We start from the raw sequence: 18,509 nt of genomic DNA, 5'->3' as shown, positions 1-18,509 counted from the left end.
ACCACGATAACTTTGACAGTACGGGGTCTTGTAGACAGTATAGGTACTTACCTCTTCTTTTTCTCCCTTTCCCCAGGGATTGTATAAGTTATTTTGGTTTTTCCTGCATGCTCTTGGCAACGTGAAGCCTTGCAGATAATTGTACTTTTTTGGCAGTCAGGAATGAATTGCAGAGTATATATATATATATATATATATATATATATATATATATATATATATATATATATATATATATATGTGTGTGTGTGTGTGTGTGTGTGTACAACTGAATCACGAATATATGGAACGTGATGAATATATCAATAAAGATAAAATCCATTTAGAAGGAAATGGAAACACTGGAGTGCTGCGAGGTCTTTCGACGCTAGGTCCTTTAGCAGCACTCCAGTGTTTCCGTTTCCTTCGTGGATTTTATCTTTATATATATATATATGTGTGTGTGTATATATGTACATATACTGTATAACTTGCTATTTCACAAGGCTTTACTTTTTAATCAACTGATACATTAAAAACTAGACTTCTTTGTCAAGCAGGAAAGAACACTATTTTGAGTCACAATGATACAAAAAAGTTAAGAGCGTTTCATTTTCAAATTTACCGAAGAGCTGTTTCTTTATTTTAATTTTAAATTAAATTTTATTTTTATTAACAGAAAGTGAATCCCCAGCATAAAAAAATGGGGAAATTAACATTTCAAAGGAAAAACCTTCTCTCGGCTGAATAACAGAATTATTTACAAGTGTTGGTATTCACGTGCGCCATGGGTATAAACATGTGATGGCTGACAAAAAAAAAAAATATTCTGCAATGTGGCTTATTTAAGGACAGACACATTCGTGGCTAATAGTGCTTAATTTTAATGCATGCTTATATATATATATATATATATATATATATATATATATATATATATATATATATATATATATGTATGTTTATAAATAAATAAATAAATAAATATATATATATATATATATATATATATATATATATATATATATATATATATATATATATATACCCATGTGTGTCTATATAGTTCATCCGTTAAATTAAACAGTGAATAAGTTACCTGGTAGTTAGTTGCATGAAGTGTTTCTTGCCAGGGTGGAGAAGAACGCGTTGCTAGCAACTCTGTCCCAAGATACGTGCGCTTTCTCTTACTGACAGATATTTAGTTTTCGTTACAAGGGATATACAGTACATAATAAAGCACTTAAACAAAAAAGTGGTACGTAATTGACATTTTAGTCTTTTATCAGTATGTCAGGAAAATTAGTACTTCGCTTGGTGGCTTATTGAAGCGCGTACAAATTAATATTTTCATTCGTTAGACGCCCCGAAATAGTCAACTCTTTACGGCGACTTTGATTGGTCGGTGAATCCATGGCTTTGTGACGTCACAGGCAGTTGCCGCGGGGATATGGAATGCCCAATCTTGCCTCACTAGATACCAAATCCGTCCGCGAATGTGGAATATTGAACTGTTATGGTGATGATTGCAACGTTGTCAATAATGACTCATTAAAATGATATTTTTATTTCACAAAATTCAAAATTTTATTCTTTGTCTCTTGTCTTTCATTTTAAGAAAGGATACCTGGACTTGTCTTTTCACACTCGAGGTGCATTAATGTATAAAAGCCCTGTCATGGATTCCTTCCACAAACTAAACTTCTAAACTTTCCTACAAGGTATATATATATATATATATATATATATATATATATATATATATATATATATATATATATATATATATATATATATATATGTGTGTGTGTGTGTGTGTGTGTGTGTGTATATAAATACATATTTATATTTATATTTATAAATATATATAACACCCTCTTTTTGATGTTTTTGATGTTGGAACATCACCTCATCTCCTCTTGATGTTGGAACATCACTTCACCTCCTCTTGTTGTTGGAACACCACCCCACCACTTCTTGATGTTGGAACATCACCTCTGCTCTTCTTGAGGTTGGAACATCACCTCTGCTGCCCTTGATGTTGGGACATCACCTCTTCTGCTCTTGATGTTGGATCATCACCTTTGCTTCTCTTGATGTTGGAAAATCACCTCATCTCCTCTTGATGTTGGAGCATCACCTCACCTCTTCTTGGTGTTGGAACATCACCTCATCTCCTCTTAATGTTGGAACATCACCTCACCTCTTCTTGATGCTGGAACATCACCTCATCTCCTCTTGATGTTGGAACATCACCTCACCTCTTCTTGATGTTGAAACATCACCTCATCTCCTCTTAATGTTGGAACATCACCTTACCTCTTCTTGATGTTGGAACATCACCTCATCTCCTCTTAATGTTGGAACACCACCTTACCTCTTCTTGATGTTGAAACATCACCTCATCTCCTCTTAATGTTGGAACATCACCTTACCTCTTCTTGATGTTGGAACATCACCTCATCTCCTCTTAATGTTGGAACACCACCTTACCTCTTCTTGATGTTGAAACATCACCTCATCTCCTCTTAATGTTGGAACATCACCTTACCTCTTCTTGATGTTGGAACATCACCTCACCTCTTCCTGGTGTTGGAACAACACCACCTCTTGATGTTGGAAGTTCACCTTTGCTCCTCCTGATGTTAGAACATCATCTCATCTCCTCTTGATGTTGGAACATCACCTTAACTCTTCTTGGTGTTGGAACACCACCTCACCCTCTTCTTGATGTTGGAACAACACCGCCTCTTGATGTTGAAAGCCTAGAAATATGTTAAAAATTAGTTTACTACGAATTGATTAAAATTCTAAATTTATAAAAAAATATATACTGCGTGTTTAATTAAGTAGTTTTTAGCTTAAAAATTTAAAATCAGGCAGCGCTTTCTTCTAACTATTGTTTTCCCTATGGGGTAACATAACCCAGGCGTTTGAAGGTAATGATGGCTTGCCGCTCTTTAGAGGCAAGCAATGCTTTACAGTCTTTGCTTTTACTTTCTGCTTTATATGTCAACTACAGATTCTGACACGCTATCTATGCCTCTCCTTAAAGTAATGAAAGAGTAACTTTGACTTAGTTTAACTGTCCGGTAGACACTGCAGCAGTAAATTGGCAATCGCCATCTTTAACCTAATTATACAGATTCAGTCAGAGGTATGACTACTAATAGTGTATTTTTTTATATGGAAAGGATTTCTACTGTTTTGTAATTTCCTTACCCATTTAGATAGGAGTGATTATTCTCTTTTGTCATAACAGGAGCTAATCCTAGGCCATTATATCAGACCCCCTAAACCCCCTACGAACTCGGATGCACAGGAGCAAAGCAGGCTGGAAGTGGATGCTGCTCACTAATAGGAGCAAGGGAGACTGCAGTCTACTTAATCCTTGGTTTTATTCAGTGCAATCCTACTGATCATAATCTACCTCAGTGCCATACAGTGGAATCCATTTCCACCAACTGATACTACTCTAGGCTGTCTCCATCTCCTCATTCTTCCACGCAACTTTGTACTATAAGTTTAGTTTTGGTGTTGCTCTCCCAGGAAAAGGCAGACATTGTGAAATTTGTTTTTTTTTCTTGTGTGTAATTAACATAGATTTCGACCTCGTGCGTCAGCAAGCCTGTGCTTTGCCTGCCCTTGCTTGCTTACTATAAATAAGCGTTGTTTCCCCTGTTTCTGTTCGTTGCTTTTATCACCCATCATTTTTTTATCACCCATCATTTTTCTTTCCTGTCAGGCTGGGGGATTTTCAGTATAACATTAGGTAATTCCTGGCCAGCCTAGTTACTTCAGTGTCTTTGTCCTGGGTGTTCTCAGCCTCAGTGGAAGCAGTTGCCTCTGGCTCCCGTGTTTACACGGTATTTGGTGACAGCCATCTCTTGTTTACATTAATTTTTGTGTATTAATCTTCAAATGTGAATTTTAAATTTCAAATATTTAAGTTTTGGGTCTGTGCCTCTGGTCAAGGAGCCAGTCTCTTCTGCATATGCCTTGGTTTTAGCTATACCTCCTCCCCATGAAATTGTGACGTCATGCTGCAGAAATGAAACGCAAGGATTTTGGAGACTCCCCTACCCCTCCCGTCCCCTCTCCTGCTTCAGGGGATTTGTCTTTGCAAGGGGCTCGCCCCTTGGATGGATGTTCAATCTCCATCATCTCATACTGCAGTTGCCCCTCCCTTTGCCTCTCTCCTTTGAGACAACTCTTTTACCTTATGCATTCTGTGACTACCCTACATCTTGCATATCCACCATGACTGAGCCGCCATGACGATCCTTTTTTTCTTTTTTATATTTCTGTGCAGTCGAGAACAACCTTACCTGTACAATCTTATGATGGTGTTCACATATATCCAGTTACCCTGCATTGTACCTCCTGTAATTTCATTTTTACTGTGTGCATAATACTAAGTGTCAAGAGTGAATAAAAACTACCATTTCATCTTATTGCACAAGCGTAAACTTGCATTTAAAATTTTTATTCTCTAAACCACTTTTCTAGTACTGTACTCAAAATTCTTACTGGAATCTGGTGTCAGCAAAAGTAAAACTTTTCCTCCTTACTGGACATTTTCAGTTAAGACACCAAAAAAAGAAAAAAAGCTGTAGAACGTATTACAAGATGATTTTACCGACCTATTTTCCATCATTCTCAAAAGACAACATCTTCATAGGTTGTATACTCAAGTCGTAACTTGATTTGTAACATTGCAACCCACCCTAAAGCGTCTATTCTTACAAAAGTGAGTTTAGTTTCTTAGTCATACTTAGAATAAATGGTCACCCTAATGTGGAGTATTATTATAAAAAAAAAGATTAGTGAAGAATTTGTTCTTAAATGAGAGGTGATGGTTGAAGCAAGCCAAAATGAAAGAATTTGACAAGTGCATTACAAAACTACACTGAAAAGTAAATACCAGGTTACAGACACCTCGGCACGACATTACAAAACATCACATTCCTGGCAGACAACCGAGAAATTTTAACTACTTCACACATTAATACATGTAAGATAATCTTTAATACTGCGAAACAGATTTCCCTTGGCCTTACCAGCATGTGAATATTGATCCAAATGCCCTTGTCTGTACTTCGTGAAGTTTATAATCTCCCTACCTTCACTTTATTTTTTTCTTCATCAACTGAATACCAAAAAAAAAAGAAAAAAACACGCCATTCCTTCTAGTAAACCTAATTCAAACAAGTAACAGCTAATAATTTAACAGCCCGAGATTTTTGGGTGGACCTAAAACTCATCTGTGGTAAAAGACACTGCTCTTGGCTTACTGCTTATAACTTTAGGCATAAGTTTATTTTATTACTTGCTGTAAATTTTTCCACATGGCAGAATGATGATCTTGGTGCCTTTTTAAGCCAGGTGGAGATTTAACTTTAGTATCTTTGAAATGTAAAACAACAAAATTATATAATTAGAATGGTGCATTTAGGTTAGGTGAGAACAAAATGGTTTTATTCTTTGCAAATACACCATTTTAGAAGGTTAAAAGAGATGCATAATTTTCTTTTGCAACACAAAAAAGCATGTTCACTTCCTTTCTAAAGACATACGTACTATTACAGCTAGGTAGAAATTTTCAGTATTTTTTATTTTGGATTGATTAAAGATAATTCTCTTAGAACAGCCCCTATTTCTGGGAGGAGGCAGATTAAACCATTCCAGACAATCTCCAGGTGTCACCCAAATGCTATCAGATGTCAAAATACAGTATTTCTACCACCTGAATCTCAAGGTTGGAGTTTGCATGATGTCATCAGAATCTCAAAAGGTCAATGAAAATTATATATAAAAAAATGTACTATAAACATTAGCATCAACTTTTTGCCTTCTGAAGCATTATTAACAAATGGGGATCTATACAACACAAAAAGGCAAATAACATAACTGAAAGGAAATGGCATCCAACATAATATTCTGGATGCACTTAGATAGCATCACAAAAAAAAGATTCTTCAAAAAGGACTTCTTACTGTCAGAAATCCAAAAGTAAATGTCCGCATTTTAAGCAGAATGAGTCATTTTGATTTCAAGCCCCTAGAAATTCCAGCAGTCGAAAGCCTCTCATTCGTCCTGGTTTCTTTCCTGCCTCCGAATCTCGCTACTCTCCAGGATGACTCGAGTGCGTGGAAGAAGGACCCACTTTCCTCTCCATGTTGATGTTCGCACCCTGAAAAAAAAATATAGAAATCAATAAGATAAGTCAGTTCTCTCCGAAATATCTCACCTGTCATTCCTGAATACTCATCGTATCTATAAAACATTTCTTCAAGGCTGTCGATTATCAAATTAGCTTTCAAACCGATGTAAAGACACTCAAAAACTACAAGAATCACTACATTGTGCAATGTTTTAGGCCGACTGCACGCCCAGAGAGCGATTGAGCCATTTCGGTCAGATGCTGCGAGGAGGAGGAGGGGGAGGAGGAGGGTGACCCACGACAGGTTCTAGGGGGTTTGGATTACCAACACCTAGCATCTCCCCGGAATAGTATAGATATCGCGCTCTTCGTTTGTTCTTCTTCGTGAGGTACACGACGGTCACGATGCCGCCGATGATGAGAGCGACGCCGAGGATTCCAAAGATTGTACCCAGCACGATGGCCAGAGTGTTGTCGTCGTGTTCTGGAGACAGCTTGTCGTCGATGTCATCTATGGCAGCGTCAACACCCTGAAATTCAAGTTTACTGAAATGCTGTTATCGCAACCCTTCTGACACGAGAGTCTGTACGCTCATGTCGGTATCAAGTCCAGACAAAAGAGGCGGGGCGGGTAAAATGAATGAGAAGCAATACAGTCAATCTCAGGGGCTGGAATCTGGGGGAATAATCTTTTGTTAATGTTTGATATTCGGGAAAAGTAAGTTTAGCGACATCACCTTTACTTTTTAAGGCATTTATTGCAGAAAATGGTAACGTTTAAGGACGAAAACAAAGTTCAGTGTAAAATACGTGTTCATGTGAAGGACGCAATCTGAATATTGCATTACACCAGACGAAAGTTCTGCAACTTCTTGAGCAAGGAACCGCTCTACTAAGCTTCACGTACAAACCCAAGTTTCAGTGATGCATTATGAAATGGAAGGGTTTCTGAGTACGAATAGTTACGGGTGTTGAAAAATGGAAATACTCCAGAGTACTATTATTATTATTATTATTATTATTATTATTATTATTATTATTATTATTATTATTATTATTATTATTACAGGCTTTGTTAAACAAAATGGCAGTTTCAACAGCATTTATTTTATATAGTAAACGCTCAATTCGTCTTATTAATTTATTTTTCTTGCGCTGGAATGGTTGCAAGCAATTGACCAATATTCATATCCGGTGGTTTAGTGATGTGTAGGAGGTAGAATGATGCCCTAACGAGGAGGGCGAAACTATTCGACATTCCACGAGAACTACCTCCTACACATCACTAAACCACCGGATATGAATATTGGTCAATTGCTTGCAACCATTCCAGCGCAAGAAAAACAATTAATAAGACGAACTGAGCGTTTACTATAAAAAATAAATGCTGTTGAAACTGCCATTTTGTTTAACGAAACCTGTATTAAAGAAGGTCTTTTTCCTATTATTATTATTATTATTATTATTATTATTATTATTATTATTATTATTATTATTATTATTATTATTATTATTATCTCTGACTCATGGTTATATAAGCAGCCTATTATATTCCTTTTCTTCATTTATTAATTTAATAACTGTACTATCTTTTGAACGGTGAAAATAACAGTAACATATAACATTTGTATGAATACGTAGCGCCTTACCTCTTTTACTTCGTCCATGCGGTTGTTAAATTCATCAACGTTCATATGATCTGTGACGAAAGACTCATCGGCCTGGATTCCCTGGCTCACGTCAGTCAGATTTGCAGTGGTTTCGCGAACGTAATAGAGATCGTCCATCGTAGCTTCGTCCGTCTCTTCAATTTTGTTGCTAATATATTCGACATCATCCAGAACATCGGTCAAGTCACCGCAGAGTTCATCTGCGTCTGGAGTGCATATTTCGCCCGTTTCTGCCCTGAATATTCCAAAGCCGAGTTTGCTGAGGAAATAGAAAGGCGGAATCATCTGCCTTAGTGTAGTTTTTTTTTTTTTGTTTGTCTTCGTCGTTGTTATTGTTGTTGTTGTTGTTGTTGGCGCCGCCCTTGGTCGTATAGTTATAATAGGTTGAATTGACGTAGGCGTCGGCGCATCATCCACGAAGCCTTTCAGATCATCCAGAGTTTTAGTGATGTTGTCTAGCTGTAACTTAATTTCCTCCCAGATTTTGTCACTTAGTAAAGATTCTTCATTTGTTGGAGATCCTGTTGTCGTCGGTGGTGGTGAAGGAGTTGTTGTTGGTGGTGGTGAAAGAGTTGTCGTCGGTGAAGGTGTATCAGTTCCAGTTTCTCCAGTGTCTGAAAGGAAAGGCCCAGCTATCATTCTTGATGACTTTTGAATAAATGCTTCCAAATCTGGAATGGGGACGAAAAAGAAAACTAACTTTACCAAAGTACTTTAAACTTTTGAGGTGTCGTTACTCATCAGGCAGAAACTGATGAGAGAAATGTTGTTAGCTTCCTTTTATACAGGCATCTGTTTTGCTGATTGGCTTGAATATATTTCGAGGAGATGTAGGCGATTATGTCTGAAAGGTTAGGCTAGGCAGCGTTAGGTTAGTAGTTTAGGTTAGACAAATTTATGCTCTTTAAAATAAGATTAGTTAAGGTGAAACCATTTAATATTTGGAATGGTTAGATAAGATAAAGTTAGTTTAGGTAAAATAAGGTAAGGCTGGGTAAATACAGGGTGTCAGACTAGATAAGGCTAAGGTGTGTTAGGTAAGGTAAATTTAAGGTAGGTGAGCTTGGTAGATATGGTTTTAGTATAAAAAAAGACTGGTTTTATTCTTGAAGGTGTTATGTAATTCAAATATCAGAAAAATAAAAAAAGTAAGATGATTACTCTAATGTAATAAGTTTGTTTGTTTCGACAAAAATCATTTATGTAATTTGCTGTATTTGTTTTCGTTGTTGCTGTGCATTTATTTCTGAGATTAAATTGGCCATTTCCCGGCATTAGCCCTTCCTCCGTGAGCAGAATTTTGTCATAGCTTAGGCAAATGCTTCAAAGGTCCTGGAAATGAAACGTTTTCCAGTCTTAAGCAAACATTACGATGGTTCTGGACGTGAAATGTTATCAAGACCCAGGTAAACGTTACGATATAGTTCCTGGAAATGGAACGTTCTTGAGGCTCAGACAATTGTTGCGAAAGTTCTGGACACGAAACGTCATCAAGGTTCAAACGAATGTCTGAAGGCTAATCCTGGACATGTGAACTGCCAAACTTCATATTTTGTTTTTGGCAGTGTTTCGAACTCTTGTAATGTAAAGTTTTGATCTGATATGTGTAAATGCTGTAGAATATCCTCCAGTGCCAGTAATATGGTGTGCGTGTGTGTGTGTGTGTGTGTGGACGTGTCTGCGCGTTTGTATGTGATGGAGCGAGAATGTCACTAGATTAGCGATTGGTGTAGTTGATCTGGACAGAGCATTGAATTGAGTCAGTTTTCGTACAATATTCAACATAAATCACAATGTCGTTGTAATATACCTTTAGAATGCTTAAAATTATAGTATCAGAAATGCATACATTAACTGGATATACCTATAAAACACATAGGCAATCCTTGCGATCTGTAGATCAGAATAGATAATTAGATAATTACCTCACTTGTGTGAGCGTGGTTTTTGAAAAATAATTGTCCCTCCCCAACAAAAAAAAAAAAACTTGTTTACGAGAGTTTTTGTTCGTGAAGTATATTGTTTTTCTTTTTATTTATGACTGGGTTACTTTTGATTGCCTTTACAGGCTTTTTTTCTTTCTTTTTTTTTTTTTACTACTGGAACATTTTTCTCAAGTTTCCCAGTTGTGCTCCGCAGCTGCGTGAATAAACTCTGTAGGATTTTCAAGAAAAATCATTAAAATTTAAGGATATTTCACTATAGATTGACAGTATAGAAAGGTTATTATTATTATTATTATTATTATTATTATTATTATTATTATTATTATTATTATTATTATTATTATTATATTATTATTACAAGATTCCTGTGTGTAACTTGTTTACTTGTAAATATTTACATGTTACTTTTAAACTCAGTACTTTCAGGTCCTAACTGTGACCCTTTTTCAAGAGATGAGATAGTCAGGCTGGTTCAAGGCCCAGAAGATTGCTGGGCCTTGAACCAGCCTGACTACCTCATCTCTTGAAAAAGGGTCACAGTTAGGACCTGAAAGTACTGAGTTTAAAAGTAACATGTAAATATTTACAAGTAAACAAGTTATACACAGGAATCTTGTGGGTTTCTCTTTCCATCTTCAGAAGAAAACTGAAAGAAGTTTTTGTTTGGTTCGTTATTATTATTATTATATTCAGAAGATAAACCCCAACTCGTTTGTAACAAGCCCATCACAGGGGCCATTGACGTGATATTCCAGCTTCCAGAGAACATGGTTTTCATTTGAAAGAAACTTCAGGAAATGCAGAAAGAAGAGATCAGCTATCAGAAAAGAAAAAAGGGTATATTAATAAATTGATAGATAAATAGAGAAATATATCATTGAAATATCAAAATACCAAGTGAACTGCTTTAGGCTAACAATACATCGCATATTTGCCTGAACTTTTGAGGCTCTAATTAGTATACGCTGGTTAGTTTAGTTTGCTGAAGTGTTGTTTTAACCTACCCACCAGGGGGAGAGGGGAGACGGGGCTTAACAAGCCAGCCCAACTCAGTGCCGGTCCCGAGCCCGGATAAATTAAATAGGGAGGCTCGGAGTCAGGAAGGGCATCCGCCAAAACCAATCATGAAACGATCCGTTCAAAAAAGAAACAGCTGGAGAAGGGTTGTTAAAAACAGCGATCCCGACTAGGGATTAAGCTGAGAAAAAGCAGAAACTAAGATTTTATTTTAAGGTAGGTTAGACAGCTTTACAATGTATTATCATCTTACATGGAACCTACAACAATCTCCCATAACCTATTCTGTTCCTCACTGAATAATTAAATGGATAATATTAAGCTTAAGTCAGTAGTCAGTCACGAATCGTGCATTGAGAGGCCGTAATTGACGTCACCGGGTCACTTGATTAACTAAATGTTTCACATCGGAACTATTTCCCTTGCCAATAGTGCTAATTTCACGCTCATGTGTATATTAATAATACATTTCCCTAAAATAATATTAGCGTCTCTGCTGCAGCTGTTAGTTTTCTGTTTGTAATTGTGAAGAGTTGGCTTTGTACGAAATAAGCCTAGTCTTCTGGTGTATGTCCTTTTCGCCGGAAATCGGTAAATTGTAATTGAATCCTTTGCCAAAGTTTGATATAAACCATTAGCCTATTCGTTTGAAACTGTTGTTAAATTCCTGTCTTGGAAGAAGAAGAATGCGAAGGTTCCCTTAGATACCTGTACCATATCAGCCTAGTAATTGCAAGCATAACGCAGACGCGGGGTTATTCTACACCGTACCTATAATGCTTTGCCCTCCACAGTGATTCGAACTCACATAATATCAAACGGGAAATAGCACGGCTTCGATGAAGGCCTACTGACAGTGCTAAGTGTCGATCACGAAGTATTGTTACGAACGAGGACAAATGAATCACCGATCAGTTTGTTTAAAACTGGACGTACATTTGTTAAATTTGAATTTTACGAACGTTTTAAATCTAAAGCATCTCACAGTCGAGTGATTGCACCGAGTTAACAATTATCAGGCAATGGAACCTGTAAGTGAACAATTTGTGGTTTTATATTGAAATTATTACTATTATTATTCAGAAGATAAAACCTATTCATATGGAACAATCCCACAGGGGCCATTGACTTGGAAAAAGTTAAGTATATCTTAGTTTAACCAGACCACTGAGCTGATTAACAGCTCTCCTAGGGCTGGCCCGAAGGATTAGATTTATTTTACGTGGCTAAGAACAAACTGGTTACCCAGCAACGGGACCTACAGCTTATTGTGGAATGCGAACAACATTATGACGAGAAATAAATTTCCATCACCAGAAATAAATTCTTCTAATTAAGTCAAGCTTCCAAAGAATATGGTGTTCATTGGAAAGAAGTAAGAGGAGGTACAGGGAAATACAGAAAGAAGAGCTCTCACTTGTAAAGGAAAAAATAAAATGATAAACTAATAAATAGACCAAAATGCATTCAAATGCAGGGAGAATAGCATTAGGGTAGCAATGCACGGCATCTTCGCTTGAACTTCTGAAGTTCCAGTTGCACAGTATAAAAGATGTGATTGAGAAGCTTTACCATGCATAATAAGAGTAGCGTCTAATAAATGGATCAGAGTATCGATCCTAAAAATTCTTTGATAGAAACAATACCTTTATTCAGTGTAGCTGTGCTGGCATCGTGAACGACGGTTCCCAGCACCAGGAAAACCGTCGAGAGGAGAAGGTGGCTCTGGTTGACTTTCGCCTTAATAGAAAGAGAAAGAAAACGAAAGTGAGACTTTAATATTGATGAGAAAAGGGAGTAAAAGAAATATATGGAAAAATGAATTAAAATATAGGAAAATACAGTATCTCGAAAGGCACTGGATAGCGTTAGACTCCAAACTCTGAATTGCAGTTCAGTATATGGTGCGAGTTTTGGTTATTGTATCATGTGATGTTGATGCAAATGTATGCGAGTTATTTGTTTAACACTGTATTATCTGTATGTTTAATATTTATCTAAGGCATATAATAGGTTCCCGTTCAACATTAAGCTGTTGTTAGCAGAGTTAATTGCATAAGTCTATGAAAGAATTATTCCATTCACTGATGTAAAAAGATAGTTACAAGATTGAGCGTAGGCTAGGCATACTTCATGTAGGCTAGACTCTCTCTCTCTCTCTCTCTCTCTCTCTCTCTCTCTCTCTCTCTCTCTCTCTCTCTCTCTCTCTCTCTCTCTCTCAACCAATATTCCTATAAGCATTACGTCAGCAATGATCAATGTATTAACCAAAAGTCTAGGATTGAGAACTGGCTATCCACATGGATAGGCCTATGTGATGCTCCGTGAATCAAGAAGCTAGTTTACTGTATCAAAGGATCCAGCCTGTGTAACAACAGAAGCAGTTTATTGGTGCCTTTATTGGTGGCATGCCATGACGAGATGACGAAAAAACACTAGGCCATGGTCATGCCCTAGACGTTCTAGAAAGTTAAGCAAAGAGGAAATACTAGACTCAAAAAGATGTTATTCTTGTTGATTCGAAAGTTTGCATCCAGGGGCAATATTGGTTCTGAAATACTGCTCGTCCAAGTTCGTTCTCTTGTTACCATTTGAGTTTTCCCCCAAAATTGATTAACTGGCGGTAAATGCTGACAGTTGCTAGCGACTGCTATTACGAGTCGAATCCGTCATTTTATCTCTCTCTCTCTCTCTCTCTCTCTCTCTCTCTCTCTCTCTCTCTCTCTCTCTCTCTCTCTCTCTCTCTCTCCGTACCACACACATAAACACGAGACCCTGTGGTGTATGCTGTCACGGTCCCAGAGAATACCCGACACAAGACGTAAAAAAATATACATTAAGAGGTAAAACACAAAATGAAAACTTGAAATGTTGCATGGAAGGAAGATGTTAGAAGCTAAGAATAAAATGCAAAATGTAACACTTTGAGTTTTACGTCAAATGCCAGTCATAGAATTTACAAAGCGAAAATGACTTATCATAATGTAAAAACTGTGATGTAAAATTCAAAATGTTATACACTGTGCACAATGTAAGACGTGAAATATAAAACACAATGTAAAATGAAACATTCAGTAATGTGAAGATGAAAATGGAAGTGTAAAGTGTTAAATGCAAGATGTATAATGTAAAATTAAAACGTTAAAGACATGTAGAAGGTAACTTCAGCCCCTGAAAACTATTTTTCCCAGATTTCCCGAAAATTATACAAATTTAAAGTCCCTTGTGGTCGTTAGTTGGTAGGTTGGCTGGTTTTAGACGGAGTGGGCCTTATGCCAGCACTGACTCTTGCTCAGAAACCCACACGTAAGTGTGATAAGGATCAGGGAATGAGAGGACTGGTGTGGAATCCTAGACTCGACCAACCAACAGAGTCTATGAGAAATCTTACACATAATGGACATTGCATTTTTTCCACGCAGGTGCAAAGTTGGAGTCCCTCGTGCTGATGGTGTGATTTCACGCAAGCACGGACGACATCGGCTTCGAGCTTCCCAAGAAAATGAGAAAAAAGGAAAGAAAATAGCCTAGGGAATTAATAGGTCGACTTCGATTTTACCAAGAAAATTCAAGAGAGAAAAGGAAAGAAAATAGTCCGGGAGTATAAGATCGACTTTTATCTTGTAAGTAAAGGAAGAAAATGGCCTTGGAGTTATAAGGCCGACTTCAATCTTGCCAAGAAAATGGAAAAGATAAAGTGAAAGAAAATGAGATCGACTTCAATCTTGCCAAGACAGTGGAAAAAGTAAAAGAGAGAAAATAGCCCTGGGAATTATAAGATTGACTTTTCTTTTGCCAAGATAATTAAAAAGAGAAAAGGAAAGGAAATACTCTTGGGAATTATATGATCGACTTCGATCTTGCCAAGAAAATGAAAGAAAATAATTTGAAAATTACAGGATCGACTTCGAACTTGCCAAGCAAATAAAAGAAAGTATCCTTACAAATTATAAGATCGACTTCGCGCTTGCTAAGAAAATGAAAGAAAATAGCCTTGGAAATAATAAGATCGACTTCGACTTGCCAAGAAAATGAAAGAAAATAATTTGGAAATTATAAGATCGACTTCGAACTTGCCAAGAAAATATCCTTATAAATTATAAGATGGACTTTGAACTTGCCAAGAAAATGAAATAAAATAGCCAAGAAAATGAAATAAAATAGCCTTGGAAATAATAAGATCGACTTCGATCTTGCCAAGAAAATGAAAGAAAATAGTTTGGAAATTATAAGATTGACTTTGAACTTGCCAAGAAAATGAAAGAAAATAACCTTATAAATAGATCGACTTCGAACTTGCCAAGAAAATAAAAGAAAATAGTCTTGGAAATAATAAGATCGACTTCGATCTTGCCAAGAAAATGAAAGAAAATAGTTTGGAAATTATAAGATCGACTTTGAACTTGCCAAGAAAATGAAAGAAAATATCCTTACAGATTATAAGATTGACTTCGAACTTGCCAAGAAAATGAAAGAAAACAGTCTTGGAAATAATAAGAATGACTTCGATCTTGCCAAGAAAATACAGTAAAAAAAAAATAGCCTTGGAATTATAAGATCGACCTCAAACTTGAGAAAAATAGTTTTTGAAGTTATAAGATCGACTTCGAACTTGCCAAGAAAATAAAAGGAAATATCCTTAGAAATTGTAAGGTCGACTTCGATCTTGCCAAGAAAATTAAAGAAAATACCCTTACAAATTATAAGATCGACTTCGAACTTGCCAAGAAAATGAAAGAAAATAGCCTTGGAAATAATAAGATTGACTTCGAGCTTGCCAAGAAAATAAAAGAAAATAGCCTTGGAGGTTATAAGATCGACCTCGAATTTGCCAAGAAAATAGTTTAGGAAATTATAAGATCGACTTCGAACTTGCCAAGAAAATGAAAGAAGATATCCTCAGATATCTTCTGGGGATAGGGTCGACGTCGAACTTGCCAAAAAAAAACCGAAAAAATAAGAAGTCAAATATCCCTGGGAATTATAAGATCCACTTCGAACTTGCCAAGAAAATAAAAACAAAGCAACCAAAATTAAAAAATAGCCTTTGGGGATTATAAGACTAACTTCGAACTTGACAAGAAAATAAAAAAATGAAAAAAATAGCCTTTGGGAATTATAAGACTGACTTCGAACTTGCCAAGAAAATGAAAAGTAGAGTAAAAAGAAAGAAAATATCCTTGGGAACGATTGCCAAAGCAACGAGAGCTCAGAGCCAGACTTACCATGGCGGACCGCACCTGTCGCCCTACTGGCAGAGGCCCCTTGTTTCTCCTCATTATTCACTTAACATTCGCTGATAGCGTCATTTTCATTATCTCCGCATTTTGATGAAAGAAAGTAGGTGCACTGCATCTATCAGATTTTTCTTTCTTTTTTTTTTTTGTTTTATCTTGGAAAAACAAAGAGCATGACGGTTAGTCTATCAGGTTCCATGGAGATTATCGCGGGAGAAGCCTTGGAATAGGTGTTGAGCTTTCAAGGATAATTTTTAACATGGAGTTATAGATCATTTTTAACATGGAGTTAAGGATGATTTTTAACATAGAGTTAAGGATCATTTTTATCGTAGAGTTAAGGATAATTTTTAACATGGAGTTAAAGATAATTTTTAACATGGAGTTAAGGGTAATATTTAACACTGGTGCAAGGATCATTTTTAGCAAGGAGTTATGGATAATTGTTAGCACTGAGTTAGGGTAATTTTTAACATGGAGTTAAGGATCATTTTTAACATGGCGTTATGGATAATTTTTAACATGGAATTAAAGATAATTTTTAACATGGAGTTAAAGATAATTTTTAAATTTGAGTTAAAGATAATTTTCAACAAGGAGTTAAGGATAATTTTTAACACTGATGTAAGGATCATTTTTAGCATAGAGTTATGGGTAATTTTTAACATGGGGTTAAAGATAATTTTTAACATGAAGTTAAGGATAATTTTTAACATCGAGTTGAGGATCATTTTTAGCACAGAGTTAAGGATAATTTTGAAAATGGAGTTAAGGATAATTTTTAACATGGCGTTGAGGATAATTTTTAACATAGCGTTAAGGATCACTTTTAACATGGAATTAAAGATAATTTTTAACAAGGAGTTAAGGATAATTTTTAACTTGGAGTTAAGGATCGTTTTTAACATGGAGTTATGGATAATTTTTAACATGGAGTTAAAGATGCTTTTTAACATGGACTTAAGGATCGTTTTTAACATGGAGTTAAAGATAATTTTCAACATGAGTTAAGGATCACTTTTAACATGAATTAAGGATCACTTTTAACATGAGTTAAGGATCGTTTTCAACATGGAGTTAAGGATCTTGTTTAACATAGAGTTATGGACAATTTCTAACTTGGAATTGAGGGTATTTTTCAAAATGAAGTTGAAGAACATTTTTAACGTAGGGTTAAAGATCATTTTAAAAATGCGCCTTGTGCGTGTATCCATTGAATATGTATATTAATATTTCCTTCTCTTGGCTTTCGTATTCAGGCTTGCTAATGACAGAAAATGCAAGGTTTAATTAATTACGTTTTTAATGATATGCTGCTTTTTCTTAGAAATAAGGAGAAAGCTGTTTTTGTCGAATGAATGAACGTTTGCACTTCCAGCTACGTGCTGAAGGTGTAAAATCCCTTTCAGGTTTAAAGAATCATGATGAGGATTATGAATTGCCAAACTTCTATGAAGAGGATATTATATATATATTATATATATATATATATATATATATATATATATATATATATATATATATATATATATACCAGCGTTACTTTCAAAAGTTAAGTATACCTTAGTTTTACCAGACCACTGAGCTGATTAACAGCTCTCCTAGGGCTGGCCCGAAGGATTAGACTTATTTTACGTGGCTAAGAACCAATTGGTTACTTAGCAACGGGACCTACAGCTTATTGTGGAATCGGAACCACATTATAGCGAGAAATGAATTTCTATCACCAGAAATAAATTCCTCTAACCCTTCATCAGCCGGCCGCGGGAATTGAACTCCGGCCCATCGAGTGACAGTCTGAAGCTCAACCGGATCGGCCAACAAAGGGCTAGCGTTACTTTCAGGCTAATATTCGGTTTATATATACTGTATATATATATATATATATATATATATATATATATATATATATATATATATATATATATATATATATATATATATATATATATATATATATATATATATATATATATTTATATATGTGTATATATATACATACACAGTTGGTTTGACCTCTGTTGACCTATGTAGGATTTGATAGCTGGTAATAAGTCGACTGTGGAGGGTCGAAACTTGGGTGAAGAATTATATATCTATATCTATATATATATATATATATATATATATATATATATATATATATATATATATATATATATATATGTATATATATATATATATATATATATATATATATATATATATATATATATATATATATATATATATATATATATATATGTATATATATACTATGTACATATATATGCTATATATATATATATGTATATATATATATATATATATATATATATATATATATATATATATAACGTATAAATGCGTCTGCCAAGGGTAACCGTAGACTATAGAGTCCTTGCCTTAATTTCCCTCTTTCAGCATCCGCGTAACTGGTGACTGGTCCCTGAGTCTCGTTAACGTCACCGAAAATATTCCTGTAACGGTGGTTTGAGTCCAAATTCTCGGTGATAAC

At 35.5% G+C, this 18,509-nt stretch overlaps 1 protein-coding gene and 1 long non-coding RNA gene across 3 annotated transcripts in view; one reads left to right on the top strand and one right to left on the bottom strand.

Moving 5' to 3' along the window:
- LOC136836350 (uncharacterized) overlaps positions 1-18,509 on the top strand; it is a 49,848-nt gene that overhangs the window by 15,554 nt on the left and 15,785 nt on the right. The gene's annotated exons all lie outside the window — the stretch shown is intronic.
- Positions 4,424-16,069, bottom strand: LOC136836535 (microtubule-associated protein RP/EB family member 1-like). 2 transcript variants are annotated; one of them, XM_067100962.1, is made up of 5 exons: positions 16,001-16,069; positions 12,422-12,515; positions 7,792-8,483; positions 6,342-6,672; positions 4,424-6,172 (listed from the first exon to the last, which is right to left on the bottom strand). In XM_067100962.1, the coding sequence occupies exons 1-4, from the start codon at positions 16,052-16,054 to the stop codon at positions 6,397-6,399; spliced, it is 1,116 nt and encodes a 371-aa protein (XP_066957063.1). In that variant the 5' UTR covers positions 16,055-16,069; the 3' UTR covers positions 4,424-6,172; positions 6,342-6,396. The 2 variants fall into 2 exon arrangements, with proteins under 2 accessions (XP_066957063.1, XP_066957064.1); XM_067100963.1 differs by having other exon boundaries at positions 7,792-8,426.

Source organism: Macrobrachium rosenbergii, chromosome 56, assembly GCF_040412425.1.
Source record: "Macrobrachium rosenbergii isolate ZJJX-2024 chromosome 56, ASM4041242v1, whole genome shotgun sequence".
Classification (NCBI taxonomy): Eukaryota; Metazoa; Arthropoda; class Malacostraca; order Decapoda; family Palaemonidae; genus Macrobrachium; species Macrobrachium rosenbergii.
Note: the sequence above shows the minus strand (reverse complement) of the source record. Positions and strands in the feature narration are given on the sequence as shown.

Excerpts from the sequence above, each read along its gene's own strand:
- LOC136836535 (XM_067100962.1), bottom strand. The coding sequence starts at position 16,054 with ATGAGGAGAAACAAGGGGCCTCTGCCAGTAGGGCGACAGGTGCGGTCC. Across the intron at positions 12,516-16,000 it reads GACAGGTGCGGTCCGCCATG|GCGAAAGTCAACCAGAGCCA; the intron begins GTAAGTCTGGCT and ends CTTTCTATTAAG. Across the intron at positions 8,484-12,421 it reads CACAGCTACACTGAATAAAG|ATTTGGAAGCATTTATTCAA; the intron begins GTATTGTTTCTA and ends TCCCCATTCCAG.